The following is a 21,821-nucleotide window of genomic DNA, read 5'->3' as shown; positions in this document are numbered from 1 at the left end:
CAACTCTCAGCTGCAGCCCGTCGTTACCAAAGCAAAACACTTTCTAATTTTGGGAAATAAACTCTTCAAATCACGCTTTGTTTCCTTCAAACCTGTCCAATTATGCATTAAGTTTTCTTCTGAGTGATGATCCAGAGACGCATTTTTATACGTGTTGAGTTGATTGATGAGTTTGACTGCAGAACATGAAGCATGAAAGTCAGCTGCTGTAGTTTTATTTAATCTGCATGAAGAACGAGAGCTTTTTGTTTCCTCTGAAGCTGAAACGACTAAAAGAGGAACAGAAAATCTTTGTTTGTTTATGAAGAAAACACAAAAAAACGCCCAGAATTTAAACCTGCACAAAACCGTTTTTTTTTTTCTTCTCCAAATTAAATTCACATCTCGGTGAACTCGAGCAGGAAAACGCCGCCAAACATGAGCGCTTTTTTTAATTTAGTTGAGCTAACGGAACATAAACGGACGATATAATGCAAAAGTAAAAAAGATGTCCCCGTTCAATTACAGGACCGTACCCGGTCCGGCCACACGGGGGCGCCAACATTCAGCCTTCTGCAAACTCTAGATTTTCTGTTCCTGAGTGAAGTTGAGTCAAACGAACGCACCTGTGCAGCTGCGGTCGCCTCACCTCACCACTACAGGCTCAGCGCATCAATCAGCTTCAGTACTTTATTACAGAAGGTTTATTACGGAGAAACGCTCAGTTTATCGTGAGAAATCTACGTCGTTATCCTGGAAATAATGTGATGCAACAACCGCAGCTGTTTAGGAACAAATCGCCCTAAATCATATATAATTTAGAATGATGTATTTATATATATATATATATATATATATATATATATATATATATATATATATATATATATATATATATATATATATATATATATGAGGGCAGACGAGAGTTCAAGGAGAATCCGAGTGTGATGCGACGGCAGCTGTCAGTTTCTCGAGAACGGAAAGCATCGACTCGTCGCCGTCTGCTTCAGAAGTGCCTCCTTTTGATCGACTGTCAGAGACGACACATCTGAGCTCTCCACTACAGTGTGCCTACCATACCACTGTGTGTGTGTGTGTGTGTGTGTGTGAGTGTGTGTGTGAATGAGTCGGGCTGCATGTGTGAATCCAAAATGTATTGATTCCTTCAAACCTGGTGTGAATAAAACAGGATGATGGAGCGACTTGTTTTCCTTCAGTCTGTTTTTGTTAGTTTTAAGACTCGTGCGACATCCACTGATGCAGACTTAAAAAAAGGGTTGTTTCGTATATTATTGGCCATTTAACGACCTTCTCAAATACGTTTTTAAATTGTCCGTCAGATCGACCCACAAAGGCACAGAGAGGACCATCAACTGTTATGTGGGTTTTCTTCAATTTATACTTGTATTGTTTACATTTTAAATAGTTTTGGCCCCAATAGAAGAGCTAAATAATTAAAACTTCCATTTCGTTGATGTCCTCGGTGTTGCATGACGAGGAGAATCCTGTTGAACTTGAATTTGTTTCAGTCCAGAAAAACGTGTTCAGCCGCTGTGCAGCTTACTGTTCTCCATGTACACTCACCTAAAGGATTATTAGGAACACCTGTTCAATTCCTCATTAATGCAATCATCTAATCAGCCAATCACATGGCAGTTGCTTCAATGCATGTAGGGGTGTGGTCCTGGTCAAGACAATCTCCTGAACTCCAAACTGAATGTCAGAATGGGAAAGAAAGGTGATTTAAGCAATTTTGAGCGTGGCATGGTTGTTGGTGCCAGACGGGCCGGTCTGAGTATTTCACAATCTGCTCAGTTACTGGGATTTTCACGCACAACCATTTCTAGGGTTTACAAAGAATGGTGTGAAAAGGGAAAAACATCCAGTATGCGGCAGTCCTGTGGGCGAAAATGCCTTGTTGATGCTTGAGGTCAGAGGAGAATGGGCCGACTGATTCAAGCTGATAGAAGAGCAACTTTGACTGAAATAACCACTCGTTACAAGCGAGGTATGCAGCAAAGCATTTGTGAAGCCACAACACGCACAACCTTGAGGCGGATGGGCTACAACAGCAGAAGACCCACCGGGTACCACTCATCTCCACTACAAATAGGAACAAGAGGCTACAATTTGCAAGAGCTCACCAAAATTGGACAGTTGAAGACTGGAAAAATGTTGCCTGGTCTGATGAGTCTCGATTTCTGTTGAGACGTTCAGATGGTAGTCAGAATTTGGAGTAAACAGAATGAGAACATGGACCCATCATGCCTTGTTACCACATCCCCCCCCATCATTACACCACCACCAGTGGTGGTGTAATGATGTTTTCTTGGCACACTTTAGGCCCCTTAGTGCCAATTGGGCATGGTTTAAATGCCGCGGCCTACCTGAGCATTGTTTCTGACCATGTCCATCCCTTTATGGCCACCATGTACCCATCCTCTGATGGCTACTTCCAGCAGGATAATGCACCATGTCACAAAGCTTGAATCATTTCTATTTGGTTTCTTGAACATGAATGAGTTCACTGTACTAAAATGGCCCCCACAGTCACCAGATCTCAACCCAATAGAGCATCTTTGGGATGTGGTGGAACAGGAGCTTTGTGCCCTGGATGTGCATCCCACAAATCTCCATCAACTGCAAGATGCTATCCTATCAATATGGGCCAACATTTCTAAAGAACGCTTTCAGCACCTTGTTGAATCAATGCCACGTAGAATTAAAGCAGTTCTGAAGGCGAAAGGGGGTCAAACACAGTATTAGTATGGTGTTCCTAATAATCCTTTAGGTGAGTGTATGTATATATATATATACATAAAAATGTACATTTATATATATATATTTATTTTATATATATATATATATAAAAATGTATATATATATTTATATATATATATTTATTTTATATATATATATATATATAAAAATGTATATATATATTTATTTTATATATATATTTATGTGTATATATATATATATATATTTATTTTATATATACATATATACATGGAGAACAGTAAGCTGAAAACAAACAAATTACACATAATATATATATATAATATATATTTATTTGTGTACATATTTTTTATTTATATAAATAAAATGTGTATGCATGTCTATTAAATATATATATATATAAAAAAAAAATGTGTATGCATGTAGTCAATCAACATGAAAAAGTATCATATCTTCATGTCTTTCTGGAGACTTTTATTTTGAAAACCAAACATTTTCAACCATCTAGAAGGAGAAATCCAACTGAGCTCCATTTAAAAACTAATTAAAAGTCTTCACTTCTAATTTTAAATAATTTAAAAAGTCGGGCATCAGACAGGAAGTCTCCTCGTGTCCGAGAGCGTCGGGAAGCCCGAGGAGGAGGTCGACCTTTGACCCTTTACGGGTTAGCGACACATTGAAAACAGGCAAAAAGAAACTGATAGTTCATCAGAAAATAATCTCTTAAGTGTCTTCAACGTGCAAATGGCTCGTTTTTCTTTGGGGCTGCTGTTTGTTTTCCCAGAATGCCTCAGTGGTCGAGGATCCGCAGGTTTCCGGAGACGATCTTGTTCTCCAGCATCGCTCCGGCGGGAATATCGATCCGGTCTCCGTGATTGGCGATGATGATGACGGTTCCCTGAAGAAGGTAAAACATAAATAAAAATATTTGGTAAAAGGTCAGCAGTGAGATATTAAAATCCTTTATTTTAGTACTAATACCACAGAGTTAAAGTGGGTAAAACGTACATTCATGAGACAACTTCTGTTACTTTGAAGGTTCAGATTATTAACACGCAGTGTTGGGGTAACGAGTTACAAAGTAACGGATTACAGTAACGTAATTACTTTCATAGGTAACATAAATACAACACTCCAATACCATCAAGTGCACCTGTCTGTAATGACGTGGAGCTTCTAATGAGGACAAGACACGTCTGTATGAACGGAATCCCTCTACTGGTGAACTGCAGTATTACAGCTGTTAAAGCATTGAGAACGCGCTCTTGCACCAGACATGTTTATATTTTCCACACGTAACATCAACATTAGTTAGCGTCAACAAGCACGTATCACTGTACTTTCTGCCTTCAAAGTAAAAGCACTTCCTGTTTACATGCTCTTCACAATAAGAGTAAATCATGTAATAAAACAAGTTACAACACTGTGGAAAGGCTTTCAGCCTGGGCAGTATTGTTCTGACCCCAAGGAGGAACAGGCTGTCGGGTAAAAGATTCAAGAGACTTTTACTCATGCGATACAATCGCTATTTTGAAGAATAGAGAAAAATGATAAACTTCATAGGATATAGTGCACTTTCTGTTTATTTAATTGTATTTTCAGTTTCTATTTTTTGGGTTAAGTGCATTTCTGTTTCTATTTTATGGGAAAAAGTGCCATTAATTTTTCTATTTTTCTTAAACCACTACAATGATTCCTACAACAAGCTGGTTTTGTTCTTAGGAGTCGGCCCCCATTTGGTTTAGTGGGGTCTCATGTTTCCAAAAGCCTGTTTTCAATGTGTTATGCTGTTTGACCTGAATGTCCCCACCATGCACAGCCTCTTGTATCCTGTTGGTTGTGGATTTTAAAGTGAGGCATATTTCTTTGGTCAGACAGTGTGAACAGGGTTAATGTTTGTTCAAGTTAATGGCTGAGTTTTATGTGCCATTTTGTTTTACATGTTTACAATACACTATGTGGAAAGGCTAAGAGATGCCCTTTATTGAAAATAAAGTGATAAAGTGATGATGTTTGTCCATCTATCTTTGCGGTTAATTTGAACATTTGCTTAAAAAAATGGAAAGTAAAGTAACTAGTAGTGAAGTTACTTTTCAAATGCAGTAACTAGTAAAGTAATCTAGTTACAATTTTCAGAAGTAACTAGTAACTTGTAACTAGTTACTTTTTCTGAGTAACTACCCCAACACTGTTAACACGATACATAATCTATTAAATTCTGATGTATTATTATATATTAAGCTAGTCAGCAGTATATAAAGTATTTAATTTTTTCAACATGCTAATCTGACTTTAAATTCATTTGACATACAATATTAAAGACTTTATATCACTTTTTTTCCCACATAATGACATTTAAATGATTTTGACATACAATATTAGACTTATATTAGACTATATAAGACTTTTATATAACTTTGTTTCTACGTAATATGACATTTAAATGATTTTTCGATATGCAATACTGTGTCTTATTTTACTTGCCATACTATAACTTTTTTAATCTATATCTAAAATGTAGAATTGCTATATTTTTCATACCAACTATTAGGTGTTTACCTTTGCAGAGACGTTTTTCCCGAAGGTGACGTCTCCCGACACGGTGAGGTGGTCGAGCTCCAACATGTCCGGGATGCTCTCGAACCGGGACAGAAACTCCTGAACCTGCACAACAAATAGTTCCTCTTATTTATTTATTTATGATCGGCGACAAAAAAATAGAACATATTCATAAACGTTACATTGCGAATATTCAAAAGAGATTTAATTATAAACTGTTCAGGCAATTCATCAAAAAAAAAAAGGTTGAAGGGAAACTGAGCGTCCTTCACTGCAATATTTAAGCCCTATTATTATTATTATTATTATTATTATTATCATCATCATCAGATAGAGGTAACAGTGGAACTATTTAGTCGTTCTCATAAGAATAAAAACAAATATTCTGTTATCTGACATATCATTATCTTGTTATCTCTTTGCTTACATTAGTTTTCACTTAATAACTAAAATAAACAATTATTCCAATATCATGAGAAAATTAAATAAAGATAACAAGGTTATTATCTGGTAAGAGAACAGCATGTTTGTGTCGGGAAACTTTTTTCCCAGATAATGAGATTTCTTGTGGAAAGAAACCCCTAAGATATTTTATTTTTTTGATAGATATTCTGTTCTCTTCCCTGATAGCTGCACACGTTTAACTTTCCGTTAAAGAAAGAAAAACCCACAACGGTGACGGAAATAACTTGAAACTGACAAAAGTAATAATGAATAAAAATCAAATAATGAAGATCGGACATTGCTTTTGAGTTGTGGTTCAACAGAATCATAAATAATAAATGGCCAATGCACAATGTTTTCCATGCATCTTGTCATCTCAAAGATTTTTGTTTTCTCGTGATGAAAAAACCTTTTTGTTTTCTAGAAGAAATTGAAGGAAAAAAAAAACTAAAATAATTAAATCCTTATCACAAGTAAACAAAGATCGATACATCGAGATAATAATTGGGGTTAGAGAAGAGGATATTTATTCCAAGAAATAAAATATGAAATATCTAATGTCTAATAATATAATATAACTCATTTTGTGACCTCAAGATGACCAGAAAATGAGTCCATTATCATGAAAAAAATACGTTTCTCTCCTGAAATAACTATTAAATGACGCCTTTGTCGCGAGAAAACAAAAACCGCGGCCGTAAGATAACAAGATATTCACCTCAAGGAACTTAACCCGTTAATATGAAGTTGTATTGAATGACCTTGGTGAAGGAGCTGCCCAGCTTGACGTGCGGCGTGCTGGGGAACTCCCGCCTCTTGCTCATGGTGAGCGAGCCGGCGTCCATGCTGTACAGGTTGGACATCACCAACAGAAGGTCGGACGACGTCTTCACCGGCAGGAAGCGGCTGCGCGGGACGTTCACGCCCATGGCGTTGTTGAAGCTCTTGATGGCGGCGCCCACCGCCGTCTCCAGCTGGATGACGTTCAGTCCGCCGTCCAGCGTCTGGAGGGGAGGAAGGAAGGGGCGTTCAGGGGGTTTGGGTTAGAGTCGGAAACGACGGCGTCGACCCCGGTCGCTTGTGACACAGGAAGCGACTGAACCGGAACAGCAACTGTTGGTTCAACCCGTCACGTTAAACCAGCGGTTCTCAAACTTTTCTGTCACGCCCCAACAATAACGTTCTACTTGTGTCAAACTAAACAAAAGTGAGTGCAGATCTCTGAGGATGGGTCAAATGCAGAGAATAATTGCATATAAATAAAGGATTATAAAACAAAATAAAAAAAGAAACCTGCATTACCTCCGCGCCCCACTAGAGGGTCACGCCCCACAGTTTGAGAACCGCTGCGTTAAACACAACCTCAATTTGAGGAACTTTTTTTAGGACAACTTTGAGCAACAAAGACCCTGTAAATGAGAAATGTATGGAAGCTCGGTATGGAAGCTCGTTGCGCCACAAAAAAAAAAATCATGAAATAAAAAGTCATAATTATGACTATTTTTTTGTGACGGAAACAGGCTTCCATTAAATTTTCACAGGATAAAATATATATTTTTCAGAGATAGGATGATGGTAATTTGATGTATGAATACGTCCCACATTAAAGGGACAGTTTAGACTTGTTTAAATGTGGTTGTATGAGGTGCTTATCAATATTCAGCATCAGCAAAGAAAGGCGTTATATAGTGTGCGCTATATTTAGAATACTTTACACCACTTTACCGGAACTGAAGTCTGTTATCTTTGCTCTCTTCAAACGGTAGCTAGTTTGTGTTATTGACAGAATTTTGTGTTTTAAAGAGTTTTTCTTCTGTTTATTACTTTGACCCGGTCGTCATCTCCTGTAGTTTAACACACTGGATTATTCTGAAGAGGGATTGCATGAGTCAAACTATCTCTGTAAATGGAAAAGCAGCAACTCCCTAAATCAACTCTTGATTGTCAGAAGATGGATTGAGAAAACCTGTAAAAAAATTAAATATTGAAAAACCTCCCTCACCCTCGTGCATTAAAAGTAGCAGAGCTTTCCCAAATCAGATGTCTTTCAACAATCCACTTCATGCCTTTTATCTGCAGACTTTCTATAAAATCCTTTGTCTTCGAGTATTGAACACATTGACGTGACGGATTTAATAATAATGTCAAAGCATCTCAGTTGAATTCTTCGGCAAATGCTGTATATAAAGCAAAAGTTTTTTGATTTACTATAAAAATAACATTTGAAAAGCCAGAACTGTTCTTAGTTTTTCATGTTCATTATGTCAGAGCTATGAAATATTAAATCCATGTTGTGCATCCCTGAAATGTATTATTAACATAAAAAAAAGGTACATTTCTAGTAATTTTTTTATGATTTCCTCAGACGTTTCTTGGGACAAACTAAATCAACAGCTACAGAGAACATTGCTGTTTTTTTTTCTCTTGACTGTTTGACAAATTCAACATTTTTAAATGTCCAGCTGAGCTGCTGCTGACCATGAATTGGATTTGTATTAATACAACTATATTTGACACGTCATTAGCCCAGGAAAGGTGCTGATGGAGTTAAATAAATGTCTCCCACGGCTGTGAATGAATGAATTATTTGCGTGTGCGTCACCTTGGGGTTGACGATGATCTCCAGGTCCATGGCGTTCTCCTCCTGCAGCCGCTTGATGGCGGGCAGAGAGATCCACAGGTTGTTGGTGTTGAAGATCTTGAACTTGGTGACGGACTTGAACTCGTCCACGTGCGCCTTCGGCACCTGCGCGATCTCCAGCAGCCGCAGGTGATCCTCGTACTGGATCAGCGTGCCGCCCTGCAGAGAGGAGGAGGAGGAGGAGGAAGAGGGACGCGCTGAGAGGCGGAGCCTCGCCGAGATCACCGCGAAACGAGTGCAAACAAAAAGCCTGCGCTGACCTTGACGTCGGCTCTGGTCTTGTCCGTGACCTCCATGATGAACTCGCAGCGCCGGGCGGCCGGCTGGCTCATCAGGTGGTGCAGGATGAAGAGGTCCACGGTGGCGCCCAGGTTGTCGATGTTGGACACGAAGATGTACTCCTTCCCCTCGGCCAGCAGCTTGTCCAGCAGCCCGCAGTTGGAGAAGCTGGCGTAGACGTCGCCGTGGCCCGGCGGGTACCAGGCCTCGCCGTTCTCGCCGCTCATCCCCATGTTCTTGGCGATCGGCAGCAGCGACTCCTTGTTGATCCTCGGATACCTGAGAGGAGAACGCTTGTTGTTACGTGGAAACTAAGGGAACTTTTAAAAGATCATTTTAGGACTAAAACGTGACTGAATGAATATATACTTTATTAATCCCAGAGGGGAAATTTGGTTGTCGACGTAGCAGCAATTTACAGACAAAAATAAGATCTAAAAACAACAGGGATGAAAGAAAGAAAGAGATATATATATATATATATATATATATATATATATATATATATATATATATATATATATATATATATATATATATATATATATATATATAGAGATAAAGATAAGATAGTCCTTTTTTAGTCCCTGAGTGGGGAAATGACAGGATCACAGCAGCATTGCTCACAAGTGAATAAAAGAATAATAAAATAGAAACAAGTAATATAAATAAGCAGTAAAACAGTAGAATATTACTGCTTAGAAAAGTATATATAAAAAAGTACTTAAACGTATTGCACGTAATATTGCACCAGGTGAATGCTAAAGTGACCAAGTTATTATTTATATATATATATATATATATATATATATATATATATATATATATATATATATATATATATATATATATATATATATATATATATATATATATATATTTATTTATTTATTTATATATATATATATATATTTATATATATATATATTTATATATATTTATATTTATATATATTTATATTTATATATATTTATATTTATATATATATATATATATATATATATATATATATATATATATATATATATATAATATGATAATAATACAAAATAAAATAGCTTGGGTGAAAGAAAAAAAACTATTAATTTAGGAATTAAATTGAACGTAAACAGTAGAAGTGCAAAAATTCTAAGTATGTGTGTGTATATTAAGTGTGTGAGGTGTAAACAAAACAAACACAATAGGGGAGTGCAAAAATGCAAATTATGTATATGAAGTGTAGATAAACATGTTGTGGTCACGACCCGAGACGAGGATCAAACCTCAAAACCTCCCGCGTACCGACCAAAAATGTGATTGAAAACGTATCTTCATCATCATCATCATCTTCACTTTTTCTTTGAGCAGATAGGTACTTCTTTAATTACACAGTTTTATCTCGAGTTATAAAACAGCGGCTTCTGTTTGGACGTTTAACATTTGAAAAGTTGGGTTTCTTTTATTAAATTATTTATGCATTACGGTTTGGCAGAAAGAAAATTAGGATTTCTCAAAAATAACTAAATCTAAAAGAGTATCATTTTGGTTATCGAGCCCGAATCACGACTAAGTTTGTGCTGAATTTAAAAAAACTGAGAAGCGAAACTGAAAGACACCTATATATCAAACACAAATAAAGAAAACTTTATTTTGACCCAAAAAATGCAATTATTCCCACTGCTCCGTCACCAAATCACAGCTCCATCTTCCTTCATAATAAATGTGATTTTACCAGGACGTCCATGTGGCTGCTGACTTTGGTAAAACCACTAAACAACGTATTTTAATATATTTTGTGGATATAAAAATAAAAAAAATGGAATCAACAATAGCAAAGATTATTATATAAAAGGATTTTCTTTCCTTTGTTTTGGACCTTAATCCACGGTCCTAATAAAATACACCAGTCAAAAACATATTTGATCATCATGTTTGGCTTATTTTTTTGTGTTGAACATGAGTAAAGAGAGCCAACTAGTGTCGTAATATTAACATTAATGGTAATAATAAAGGTGTGTGTGTGTGTGTGTGTGTGTGTGACCTGCTCTGGTTGAAGGTGTGGATGTTGACCCGGTGGTGTTTGTACTTCTGCAGGATCTTCTTCGTGTCCTCGTCCGTGTTGAAGGAGTTCATGAGGACCAGCGGCACGTCGGCGTTGAAGGTTTTGTTCAGATGCTGAAAAAAAAACCGACAAAAAGAGAAAGTTCAGTTCAACGTCGGGAGTTTTATTTTGTGGAAGATGTCAAGATGTCGTCGTGCGACTGGACCTCGATCTGCTGCACCGTCAGGTCCAGGAAGGTGTTCTCGTTGCGGACGCTGATCAGACTCTTGGGGCCCTTGCAGCCCATACTGGTTCCCAGTCCGCCGTTCAGCTTGACCACAGCCAGCTTGTTGAGGCTGGCGCTGATGTTGTCGGGGAGACCCTCCGTCTTGATCTTCTCGTAGGCCAAAATCTGAGCAGACGCGGCAGAGACACATTTAAAGGGACAGTACCGTCTGTGTGGACAGGTGGGCAATACATCTTTATTATATACATCTTTACTTATGTAAATAAAGTAAAGTATGTGTTGTCTTTTTAAGTTTTAATTACAGTGATGTCATTTTCTGAACTTACCAGGTGTTCTTTTATTTTTATTTTTTTTAAATTACGCCTTATGTCCACAATACGGATGATTATTTATAAATAAATCTCTTTTTTTAAGTAACCAATAGTCTCCCCGAGGTATTTGGTAAAAAAGATATCGTGATGCAACAATTTCTCCACGTGGGCCGGCCCTGGATGCTCTGTAACGTTTCACGTAAATTTGCAGTAAATTCATTATATTTCTTCTCGGTTTTAACTTTCTGTTTGTGTTTTCGTCATATTTGAACCTAAATAAAATGTTTTTTTTGGCGAAACGGAGGAAAATAAAGAAGAAAGCCTCGGCTCAACGGGCCCTGGATCTCTTTACTGGATGCACACACTCCTTTAAATGTGCGACTGTTGCTTTAAATGATGCGCCACAGACTGAGCTCCATGCTTTCAGCACCAATCTCACAAAATCAGATCTGATGACGGAGGAGGAAATAAAACAAATAACATCCCGTCCAGAGCAGTAGCTCTGACCTTTAAAAGCTCAGCTGAGAGACGACGGACACACAGAAAGGACACGTACGTGTGTGTGTGTGTGTGTGTGTGTTGTAGCAGAGAGGGGAAATTAAGAGCACAGAATAGCCCTGTGATCAGCCTTCATAACGACGATGTCCTGTGGAATCTGGTCTTTACTATCAGCAGTCAGGACCACGTGGGTCCATGAGGGGGACATGAGTGGGATATTAGGGGAACATTAGGGGGTTCCATGAGGGAGGACATGAAGACAGGCGGTCTAGTCGAGTCTCACAGGAAGCAAATGTTGCCGTCTGTCTGACTTCGCCGCCCTAAAACTAGACTTTCGAATGCTGCGGCGGTCAAGACTATTCTTAGTGCTAACCTTCCCTGTGCTTTGGGTATTTTGGGAACACTGAGGGACCGACAGAGAGTGTGTGTGTGTGTGTGTGTGTGTGTGTGTGTGTGTGTGTGTGTGTGTTGTCACATGATGATAAATAGTTGTCTTCAGCCTGAATGCCCTCCGGCCTCAGCTCTGGTTTCTTTCTGCAGCGAACATTCAGACGGATCATTTTCATCTCGGAGCGTTACGTCCAGAACACGTTCAGACTATTTGATCCCCGCCGCCATCTCTTTGATGACATCACCACGACTCTCGATCAACTGCTTTGATTATATTTACCACAATGAACTGTGTTTCTTTCTTTCTCTCACAACGGTGGAACAAACTGCCCTTTGATGACAGCACCGCAGAAGCTCTGCTCGTCCTCCATCGCAGACTGAAGGCCGATAAAAACAAATGAAACTCGTTCTCCGCCTGTCATCGTTTCTAAATGTAGCACTTGGAAGTAGTTCAGCATATTTTATCAAGTTGATGTACCATAAATTGTGGGTCATAAGGCGCACCCTTTTATTAGCCGCATCTACTAAAAAACCCAAAGAAGTTGTTTTTAATCATAAACAAGCTGCGGAGGTTTATAAGCCACTGCTGCTACTGAGTCATTAGCTAGCATTTGCTAGTGCTAGCTAGCTAGTGACTCAGTACCTGCTGCTACCGCTGCTACTACTGAGTCACTAGCTAGTGCTAGCTAGTGACTCAGTAGCTGCTGCTGCTACCGCTGCCACTACTGAGTCATTTGCTAGTGCTAGCTAGCTAGCTCGCTTGTGCTAGCTAACGCTTGCTAGCTAACGCTTGCTAGCGAACGCTTGCTAGCGAACGCTTGCTAGCTAACATGTCTCTGCAACTGCTGCTAAATTTGGAATCGGAAAAATCCACAAATTAGCCGCACCAATATTTAAGGCGCACGGGTCAAAGTTGAGGAAGAAAGTAGCGGCTTATAACCCGAATTTTAACGGTACGTCTGCACCAACATAGTCAAATGCATTCAAAAATAAATCCAAGGATGAATCGATACCCATCCAGTCTTTAAACCCCTTAAAGCCCAGCAGCTAGGGAACAAACGCTCGTCTAGCTCCATCAAGAGAGGAAAGTGTGCTTTACGTGTTGCATGTTGTCAGGCAACACGCTAAGCACCGGCTCACTTTGTAGTCAGCAGGGTTAAGTTGAGAGTGAGGACGTTGCCACTGTGAACACAGGGCCTACAGGACTCTAGACGTGACGAGTCAGTTCTGATGTCCTGCACAGCCAGGGGACGTCTGGACCGATCCTCGCTGTGAACTCTGACCTCACATCACGGCTCAGAGGGTTGCAACACGAGACCCTGGCCTCTGGTAAACACAGCGACTTTGCTGGTATCTGGCGCTCACCGAGTCCTCCGGCGGCCGGTTGATCTTGGCCCAGTCCACCGCAGGACCTTTGACCTGCAGGAATCTGTGGAAGAGCTTCTTGAAGCCATCGAAGTCCTTCCTGGAGATCTGAAAGAGAGAAGCAAACAAAACCGTGTTGTTTAAAGCAGGTCAAACTGGGCGAAACGTCCAAAATCTTAAATCACAATATAGATATGTCTCATATCTCGATAATGATGTGTATCACAACTCTGGTAGTTAAATAAATAAATAGTCTACAATATGAAATAAACACGTGGTAAAGCCTATGTCTGTATACTCCTAAAGTACGGAGGTAGTTTCTCATTTTATCAAAAACTTAAATGAAATTGGTGAAATTATACAGTAAAAAATGAATTAATATTTCCAGCTTTGTACCGACGGTTTAATTGCGGTCTGCCAGGTGTTTATACGTCTATGGACAGGTATCGTGTGAGATGCATTGACATCTTTACAGGTGTGCAGTTGAGATCAAATTAAAGAAATCTGGAAGAGTCCATCGACACATTTGTCTTTTGGTTTTTCTCACGGTCAACAAATCCCACGAAAAGATCAAAACCAACAGTGTTTAATAAACCCGTTAATACATCTTTAAAAGCATAAATATATAGTGTATTTATCAAAAAGACAGTAATTTCCTAAAACATCTGGTCATTGTAGCTTCAAACAAACAGAAGGAAATATTTAACTTGTTGGGGACTATTTTCAGCGGCGAATGAATTCACATTCGGTGCTCGGTGTGTGTGTGTCTGTGTGTGATCTCAGGGTTGTTCACCTCAAGTTTTACCGGCAGGCCAAAGCTCTCCAGACAGAGTCTATGTTTAATCTGTGTGATAAGACGAGAGAATGGACTCTGTATGCAATACTTTACAAATATTTGTAAGAGATTCATTAGCCCAAAACACTTTGTGGTTTTTGAGGCACACAAGGTAACAAGTGTTATGGGCTAATGCATCTCTTACAAATATTTGTAAAGTATTGCATACAGAGTCCATTCGGTCATCTTATCACACAGATTAAACAAAGACTCTGAAGGGAGAGTTTTAGAACACGTGGTTCCCAAAATCAACATTTAAGATGTTTAGGGCTTTAAAACTGAATTAATTCCACTTTATCGTACAAGTAACCATATATGGTCATTTCCCTCACAAAGCATTTCAATGAGTGCCCTATAAAGGATTAACATGAATTAAAACAAGAAAGCAAAAGTAGTATAAGACAGCTTGTTTTAGACTGAGAAGGTATAGATGGAAATGTCCACTCTACTGACCACCAGGGGGTGACTCCTCTGGTTGTATAGAAGTATATGCCTCATGTGTTAAATCTGCATTCTCTCTCCTGATCACCAGGGGGTGACTCCTCTGGTTGTGTAGAAGTCTATGCTTAATGTGTTAAATCTGCATTCTCTCTCCTGACCACCAGGGGGCTACTCCTCTGGTTGTATAGAAGTCTATATAAATGACTCTACTTCTCTCTTGATGTATTCCCTCAGTAAACATTGTAAACATGAGTTTATGTCTCAATCTCTAGTTTCAAGTCTTCTTCAATACAGCATGATGTTCATTTAGTAAACTATGGTCATTTAGAGTCAAACAGACCATAATGCAGGGGATGCTTTAGGGCGGGTCTACAAGGTGATTGACAGGTCGCAAACAGAGCCGTAAACAGTCCAAATATGGTCACTACGTTACACTCTGTTGAAACGTGTAGAGTTGTTGGGAGCTCAAGACAAATACTTTTAAAACTTTGCAGCCGTGTGTCGTTTCAGATATAAACTTTTTGGGGATGGGGGTGGAGTTGGGGGCGTTTGTTTTCCTCACCTCCGCCTCAGCCTTATTGGCGGTAGCGAGCAGCGCCTCCAGCTCGCGGTGCATCGACTCCTCGTGCTGCTGACGAAGCTTCTCCTGGAACTCCGTCATCACTCCTCCGGTCAGGTCTGCAAAACACACAGATATTAAAGTTTAATTTCCCTTTTTCATTAGAGACCAAACACTCACAATTTGTTCATACATGTTTAAAAAAGAAGCTTTCAGGGCCATGTCGGCTTTGAATGAAGAATCAGTAAAGTGCAGTTTAACCTCCATCAATACACAATGTAAAACAGAATAAAGTGGGGCGTCAGGTTTCTGGGGTTTGAATGATATCGGACACACATTGCTTTTAATTTTCTCACATGAAAACGGTCTAATTGTTGGATTAGAACGTGCAGCTGCAGTCTAAATATATCTGAATGACCTTGAACAACCTACAATCAGCTGAACAAAAGGTCGAGTTCAGGTTTTGAAATTGTGCAACTTTAGTGCAAAATGTGTGACGCAAAATCTTTGTATCTTTAACGTCTTAATAAACTGTCCGCCATCATTATTTTCTTGATTACTGGCCACAGTTCCAAGTTTTTTTTTTTTTTTGAAACTAGAAATTTCTTTCTGTCTGAACGTAATCACATTGGCAAACATTACTCCTACAAAAAACTCTTTCTAGAATTGTACAATATACGACCTATTTGCAACAAAAACACTGGCCATACGTTGGTATATTTGTTCATTAAATTGTGGCCTTACACAGTTCCTCACTATAACTGTTCCAGAGATTCACCACTTTAATTTAAATACAATGATTTATCAATCAAATACATTTTTAAGGGTTTTCAAAGTTCAAGTGTTAAATTAAATAAAAAAAGATATTCTTTATAATTTATTTAGGCTCAAATGTTAAGTTCACAAACTTTAAAGTTACAGTTACAGAACATCTTCCTGAGTCTTGCTGTCCAACTAAATATTGAACATACTTATTAATAAATTAAATTAAACTAATCGTGTGAAATCGACGGCTGATACATTTTAATTTGTGTTTCGGTTTCTGGAGTTGTTCTTTTAGAGGATAACATAGTTTTCATACATTTTATGATAGATTTAACAGTATATTTTTATTTAAACTAAAAGCATGTTGTACTTTAACCTCTTAAATGTTGTTTACATAAAACACAGAGTCAGAAAACCAGACAGAAACATCTAAGAAAAGACACACAAAAACGTCTCTGGCGAAGCAACCTGGACGTAAACTTACCAGCTACAGTGAGAGACATGTTACCGGTCTGTAATGACACGATGTGTGTGAAGGAAGCAGAAGGCCGCTTTAAAGAGTCAAAGAAAAAATGGTCCCGAAGATACAAACAAACAAACAACAAAGCAGCAGCTGTCAGAGAACAACGGACGTCCTCCTCATCCTCAGATCAGAGGAAGCTCAGAGATCTGCAGCGTCAACCCTGAGCTCAGCACAAGCCCCGCCCACTGCCACACGCACCAATCACACGCAGCCAGGGTGTTTACTGAACACACACACACACACACACACACACACACACACACACACACACACACACACACACACACACACACACACACACACACACACACACACACACACACACACACACAGTTTCATAAATGTGCTCATTAGTAATACAATTATTACTTTTGGTATTTTACGTATATTTTGATGCTAATATTTGTGTTATTTTACTTAAATAACACTTTGAATGCAGGACCTTTACTTATACACTGTCGTATTACCGCTTCTAACAAATGTGCTAAATTCGTAAATTTCAAGCGTTAATATACAACTCTCTGTTGCCGCTGACATGTTGAGAGCCATGTGGAGACAATCCCTCAATCTTTGATACGCTCTGAATGTGCACCTTCGAGGTAAAAGCTCTTAAATACTTCTTTCCGCTCTGGTGACGACGGTTTGCCTTTTTGCTATTTTGTAACATTGTAAACTTCAAAAAAGCAAAAATATTTGTCATTTCGGGTTCTGAGAACTTGTGATGTTTCTCATATTTTTGACTAAATAAGGAATTCAAATATAATGGACGGATAAATCGATAATGAATGAATCGTCGTAGCGGCCTTAAAAACACTACAGTTGTGTTTATTTCATGTACTTCTGATGCAGATTTCACCCAATTGCCAATTGTCAGTTCACAATAAAAGTTTTATAAAGTGTACGTTTTGGTGGTAACAAGTAAAAAAAACAGCGTACAATATATCTTGGTATAGTATGTGCTGGGTATAAGTATAAGCTGTCCTCGAACGCCGAGTCTGGTTCATTATGTTGTGACACTGAACTTCAAGAGTCAACAAAAAACTTTGCTATTTAGAACCAGTTCTGCTTTGTATTTTGTTGAATTTAAAGTTTTGTGGAAAAGTAGTTCCTAAAGTAAGGCATTCAAAAGAATAGTTCTATTGTCGGTTCTGAAACAAAGACATCATATCAACAAAATTATTAAATAGATTACGACACCTTGGCCGGACTGCAAACTATCACTGGATTAAGGGTGTTTTTAACACCAATAAAAACAGATGTTTGATGCTCTAGTTTAGTAAAACTGGAACAATTATTTGCAACAAATGTCACAGCATCAGTCCAGTAAAAGTTGCTGCACCAAACTGTCCGTATCATAACAATTATGACATATTTTGTCCATATAATTGCAACTGCACTTGGATATATTCGTGTCTGGGTCACCTGAAAATAAATACTTAATAAATAAGAAAATACACTTATAGACAGGGAGGGGAGTTTATTTCTTATACGTCCGACATCTCTCAGAAACGCCTTTAAGATGTTTCTGGAAACAAAAAGTGTGAATTTCTTTGGTAGTTGTAATTTTTTTCTCTTTAATTTCTTCCTTGTACTTCAAATTGTACTACCAGGTATCATGTACCATCTGGTGTCATGTACCATCTGGTGTCATGTACCATCTGGTGTCATGTACCATCTGGTATCATGTACCATCTGGTGTCATGTACCATCTGGTATCATGTACCATCTGGTGTCATGTACCATCTGGTATCATGTACCATCTGGTGTCATGTACCATCTGGTATCATGTACCATCTGGTGTCATGTACCATCTGGTATCATGTACCATCTGGTATCATGTACCATCTGGTATCATGTACTTTCTGGTATCATGTACCATCTGGTATCATGTACCATCTGGTGTCATGTACCATCTGGTGTCATGTACCATCTGGTATCTTGTACTACCAGGTATCATGTACCATCTGGTGTCATGTACCATCTGGTATCATGTACCATCTGGTATCATGTACCATCTGGTATCATGTACTTTCTGGTATCATGTACCATCTGGTATCATGTACCATCTGGTATCATGTACTTTCTGGTGTCATGTACCATCTGGTATCATGTACCATCTGGTATCATGTACTTTCTGGTATCATGTACCATCTGGTGTCATGTACCATGTGGTATCATGTACCATCTGGTGTCATGTACTACCAGGTGTCATGTACTACCAGGTATCATGTACTACCAGGTATCATGTACCATCTGGTATCATGTACTACCAGGTATCATGTACTACCAGGTGTCATGTACCATCTGGTGTCATGTACCATCTGGTGTCATGTACTTTCTGGTATCATGTACTTTCTGATGTCATGTACTTTCTGGTATCATGTACTTTCTGATGTCATGTACTTTCTGGTATCATGTACCATCTGGTGTCATGTACTTTCTGGTATCATGTACTTTCTGGTGTCATGTACTTTCTGGTATCATGTACTTTCTGGTGTCATGTACCATCTGGTGTCATGTACTTTCTGGTGTCATGTACCATCTGGTGTCATGTACTTTCTGGTGTCATGTACCATCTGGTGTCATGTACTATCTGGTATCATGTACTTTCTGGTGTCATGTACTTTCTGGTGTCATGTACTTTCTGGTATCATGTACCATCTGGTGTCATGTACCATATGGTATCATGTACTTTCTGGTATCATGTACCATCTGGTGTCATGTACTTTCTGGTGTCATGTACTTTCTGGTGTCATGTACTATCTGGTATCATGTACTTTCTGGTGTCATGTACTTTCTGGTGTCATGTACTTTCTGGTATCATGTACCATCTGGTGTCATGTACTTTCTGGTGTCATGTACTTTCTGGTGTCATGTACTTTCTGGTATCATGTACCATCTGGTGTCATGTACTTTCTGGTGTCATGTACTTTCTGGTGTCATGTACCATCTGGTGTCATGTACTTTCTGGTGTCATGTACTTTCTGGTGTCATGTACTTTCTGGTATCATGTACCATCTGGTGTCATGTACCATATGGTATCATGTACTTTCTGGTATCATGTACCATCTGGTGTCATGTACTTTCTGGTGTCATGTACTATCTGGTGTCATGTACTTTCTGGTGTCATGTACTTTCTGGTATCATGTACCATCTGGTATCATGTACTTTCTGGTGTCATGTACCATCTGGTGTCATGTACTTTCTGGTATCATGTACTTTCTGATGTCATGTACTTTCTGGTGTCATGTACTTTCTGGTATCATGTACCATATGGTATCATGTACTTTCTGGTGTCATGTACCATCTGGTGTCATGTACTTTCTGGTATCATGTACTTTCTGATGTCATGTACTTTCTGGTGTCATGTACTTTCTGGTGTCATGTACCATCTGGTGTCATGTACTTTCTGGTGTCATGTACTTTCTGGTGTCATGTACCATCTGGTGTCATGTACTTTCTGGTGTCATGTACTTTCTGGTGTCATGTACCATCTGGTGTCATGTACCATCTGGTGTCATGTACCATCTGGTGTCATGTACTTTCTGGTGTCATGTACTTTCTGGTGTCATGTACCATCTGGTGTCATGTACCATCTGGTGTCATGTACCTTACATGCAACATCACCTCCTCACTGAGTTTGTAACGGTGACCTCTACAGCTCGTGTGTAAAGGTCACCTCAACACTAACGGTCATTAAAGTTGAGGCCCGCTGGCGTTTGAGATGGAAAGTTTGGAAGTTCAGAAGTTGGGTTCACTGTATTTTAATCCATCTATGACAGCTGTAGACGGCATGAAGGTGATTAATTCATGTTTACTACATTACAGTTAACTCACTTTCTCTCTCCCAACCATATATGTATAATTGAGTTCAGTTATTGAATCTTTTTCCTATATATTTAACTTTTTGATGTAAATTCTTATTGCACTAAATTTGCCCGACAGCTTTAGTTAGTTTAAAGATCATAATGTTGCCTAGAAAACCATGTATATCTCCAAAAGTGGGGAATTTAAACTAGAATGCTTCTGATAAACTTCTTAGCAGCAGCAATTTAAACGCAACCGTAAGCATCTAACACACAATAATGCAGCTATAATATTAATCCAGAAACATCATATATATATATATATATATATATATATATATATATATATATATATATATACACACACAAATAATAGTAAAACACCAACAGGAAACATTTCACTTAAATAGTGATTACTTTTCATACTATATGTACATTTTTCTGATAATACTTTAATACTTACATACTTTAGTTTGGAATGTAGGACTTTTACTTCTTGTGGAATATTCTTACATTGTGGTTTTAGCATTTCAACTTATATAAGAATACTTCTTGCACCACTGAAAGTCATATTATATCAAGTTAATTAATATATGATTACAATACGTGTTACTTTAAATATGATTAGTCTTTCAGCCATCTTTGTGCTTATTTTTAAATATGTTCATACTATGTATCTTTGCATATTTTTATGTATTTGTGGGAATGTTGTTGTGTGTCACACACACACACACACACACACACACACACACACACACACACACACACACACACACACACACACACACACACACACACACAGAAGCAGGTTCATGCCAGCTGCTCAGACACGTTTCCAGTTGTAGTGTTTTGAATGTGCATTTAATTTCCCCCCAAAACTGCAGACAACGCATGTTTTGGACACAATTTTTCGTGCACGCGCAGCCGCAGGTTGGTCTCGCGAGGTTATTAAGTTACCCACCTGAACGCGCGGTCCACGCGCCGGGAGAGCGTCACGAGCAGGGGAGGACACCGTGGACACCTGGCACCGGGACAGACACCTGTCAGACTCCGGTCTTCGATTTAAGGAACAAAAAGTCGAATGAAACGGTTAAGAAGTCGCTGCAGCTCCTTCCTCTTCCTCCTCCTCCTCTTCCTCCTGCTTCTGTTCGCTCCGCAGCTGACAGGCAGCCTAAGCGCGCCGCCGAACGCAGGTGACGTAACGCGCACGTGTAATTGGTGGAAGACGCCCGTCAATCAGAGCGAGTTGCCAACACGCCCCGCTCACGCCCCGCCCACCCAGGATGGTCTATTTTTGACTACCAATGATTCATTATTCATTCATTGAAGTTACGTTATTACATTTCTTACACACGTTTAGATTTTAATACATTTTACATATATTTCGTCATGTTTTGCATCAGTTTTATGTCCATTT

At 38.8% G+C, this 21,821-nt stretch overlaps 1 protein-coding gene across 2 annotated transcripts; it reads right to left on the bottom strand.

Moving 5' to 3' along the window:
- Nucleotides 1-3,174: 3,174 nt before the first annotated feature.
- LOC306737815 (UTP--glucose-1-phosphate uridylyltransferase-like) lies at nt 3,175-21,581 on the bottom strand. 2 transcript variants are annotated; one of them, XM_079219609.1, is made up of 10 exons: nt 21,366-21,576; nt 15,314-15,429; nt 13,476-13,583; nt 10,891-11,076; nt 10,665-10,798; nt 8,626-8,923; nt 8,327-8,524; nt 6,486-6,728; nt 5,281-5,385; nt 3,175-3,619 (listed from the first exon to the last, which is right to left on the bottom strand). In XM_079219609.1, the coding sequence occupies exons 2-10, from the start codon at nt 15,410-15,412 to the stop codon at nt 3,512-3,514; spliced, it is 1,479 nt and encodes a 492-aa protein (XP_079075735.1). In that variant the 5' UTR covers nt 15,413-15,429; nt 21,366-21,576; the 3' UTR covers nt 3,175-3,511. The 2 variants fall into 2 exon arrangements, 1 of the variants encoding a protein (XP_079075735.1); XR_013771005.1 differs by having other exon boundaries at nt 3,589-3,619; nt 6,443-6,728; nt 21,366-21,581.
- Between the last annotated feature and the right edge of the window lie 240 nt (nt 21,582-21,821).

Source organism: Taurulus bubalis (genome assembly GCF_910589615.1).
Source record: "Taurulus bubalis genome assembly, chromosome: 6".
NCBI classification, from domain to species: domain Eukaryota; kingdom Metazoa; phylum Chordata; class Actinopteri; order Perciformes; family Cottidae; genus Taurulus; species Taurulus bubalis.
This window is presented reverse-complemented; position numbering and strand designations above follow the sequence as displayed.

Bases quoted from the DNA above. Each gene is read 5' to 3' on its own strand.
- LOC306737815 (XM_079219609.1), bottom strand. From the start codon at position 15,412: ATGACGGAGTTCCAGGAGAAGCTTCGTCAGCAGCACGAGGAGTCGATG. The intron at 13,584-15,313 runs GTGAGGAAAACA...TCTCTCTTTCAG, and splicing joins CCAATAAGGCTGAGGCGGAG to ATCTCCAGGAAGGACTTCGA. The intron at 8,924-10,664 runs GTCACACACACA...TTCTCCTCTCAG, and splicing joins CACACCTTCAACCAGAGCAG to GTATCCGAGGATCAACAAGG.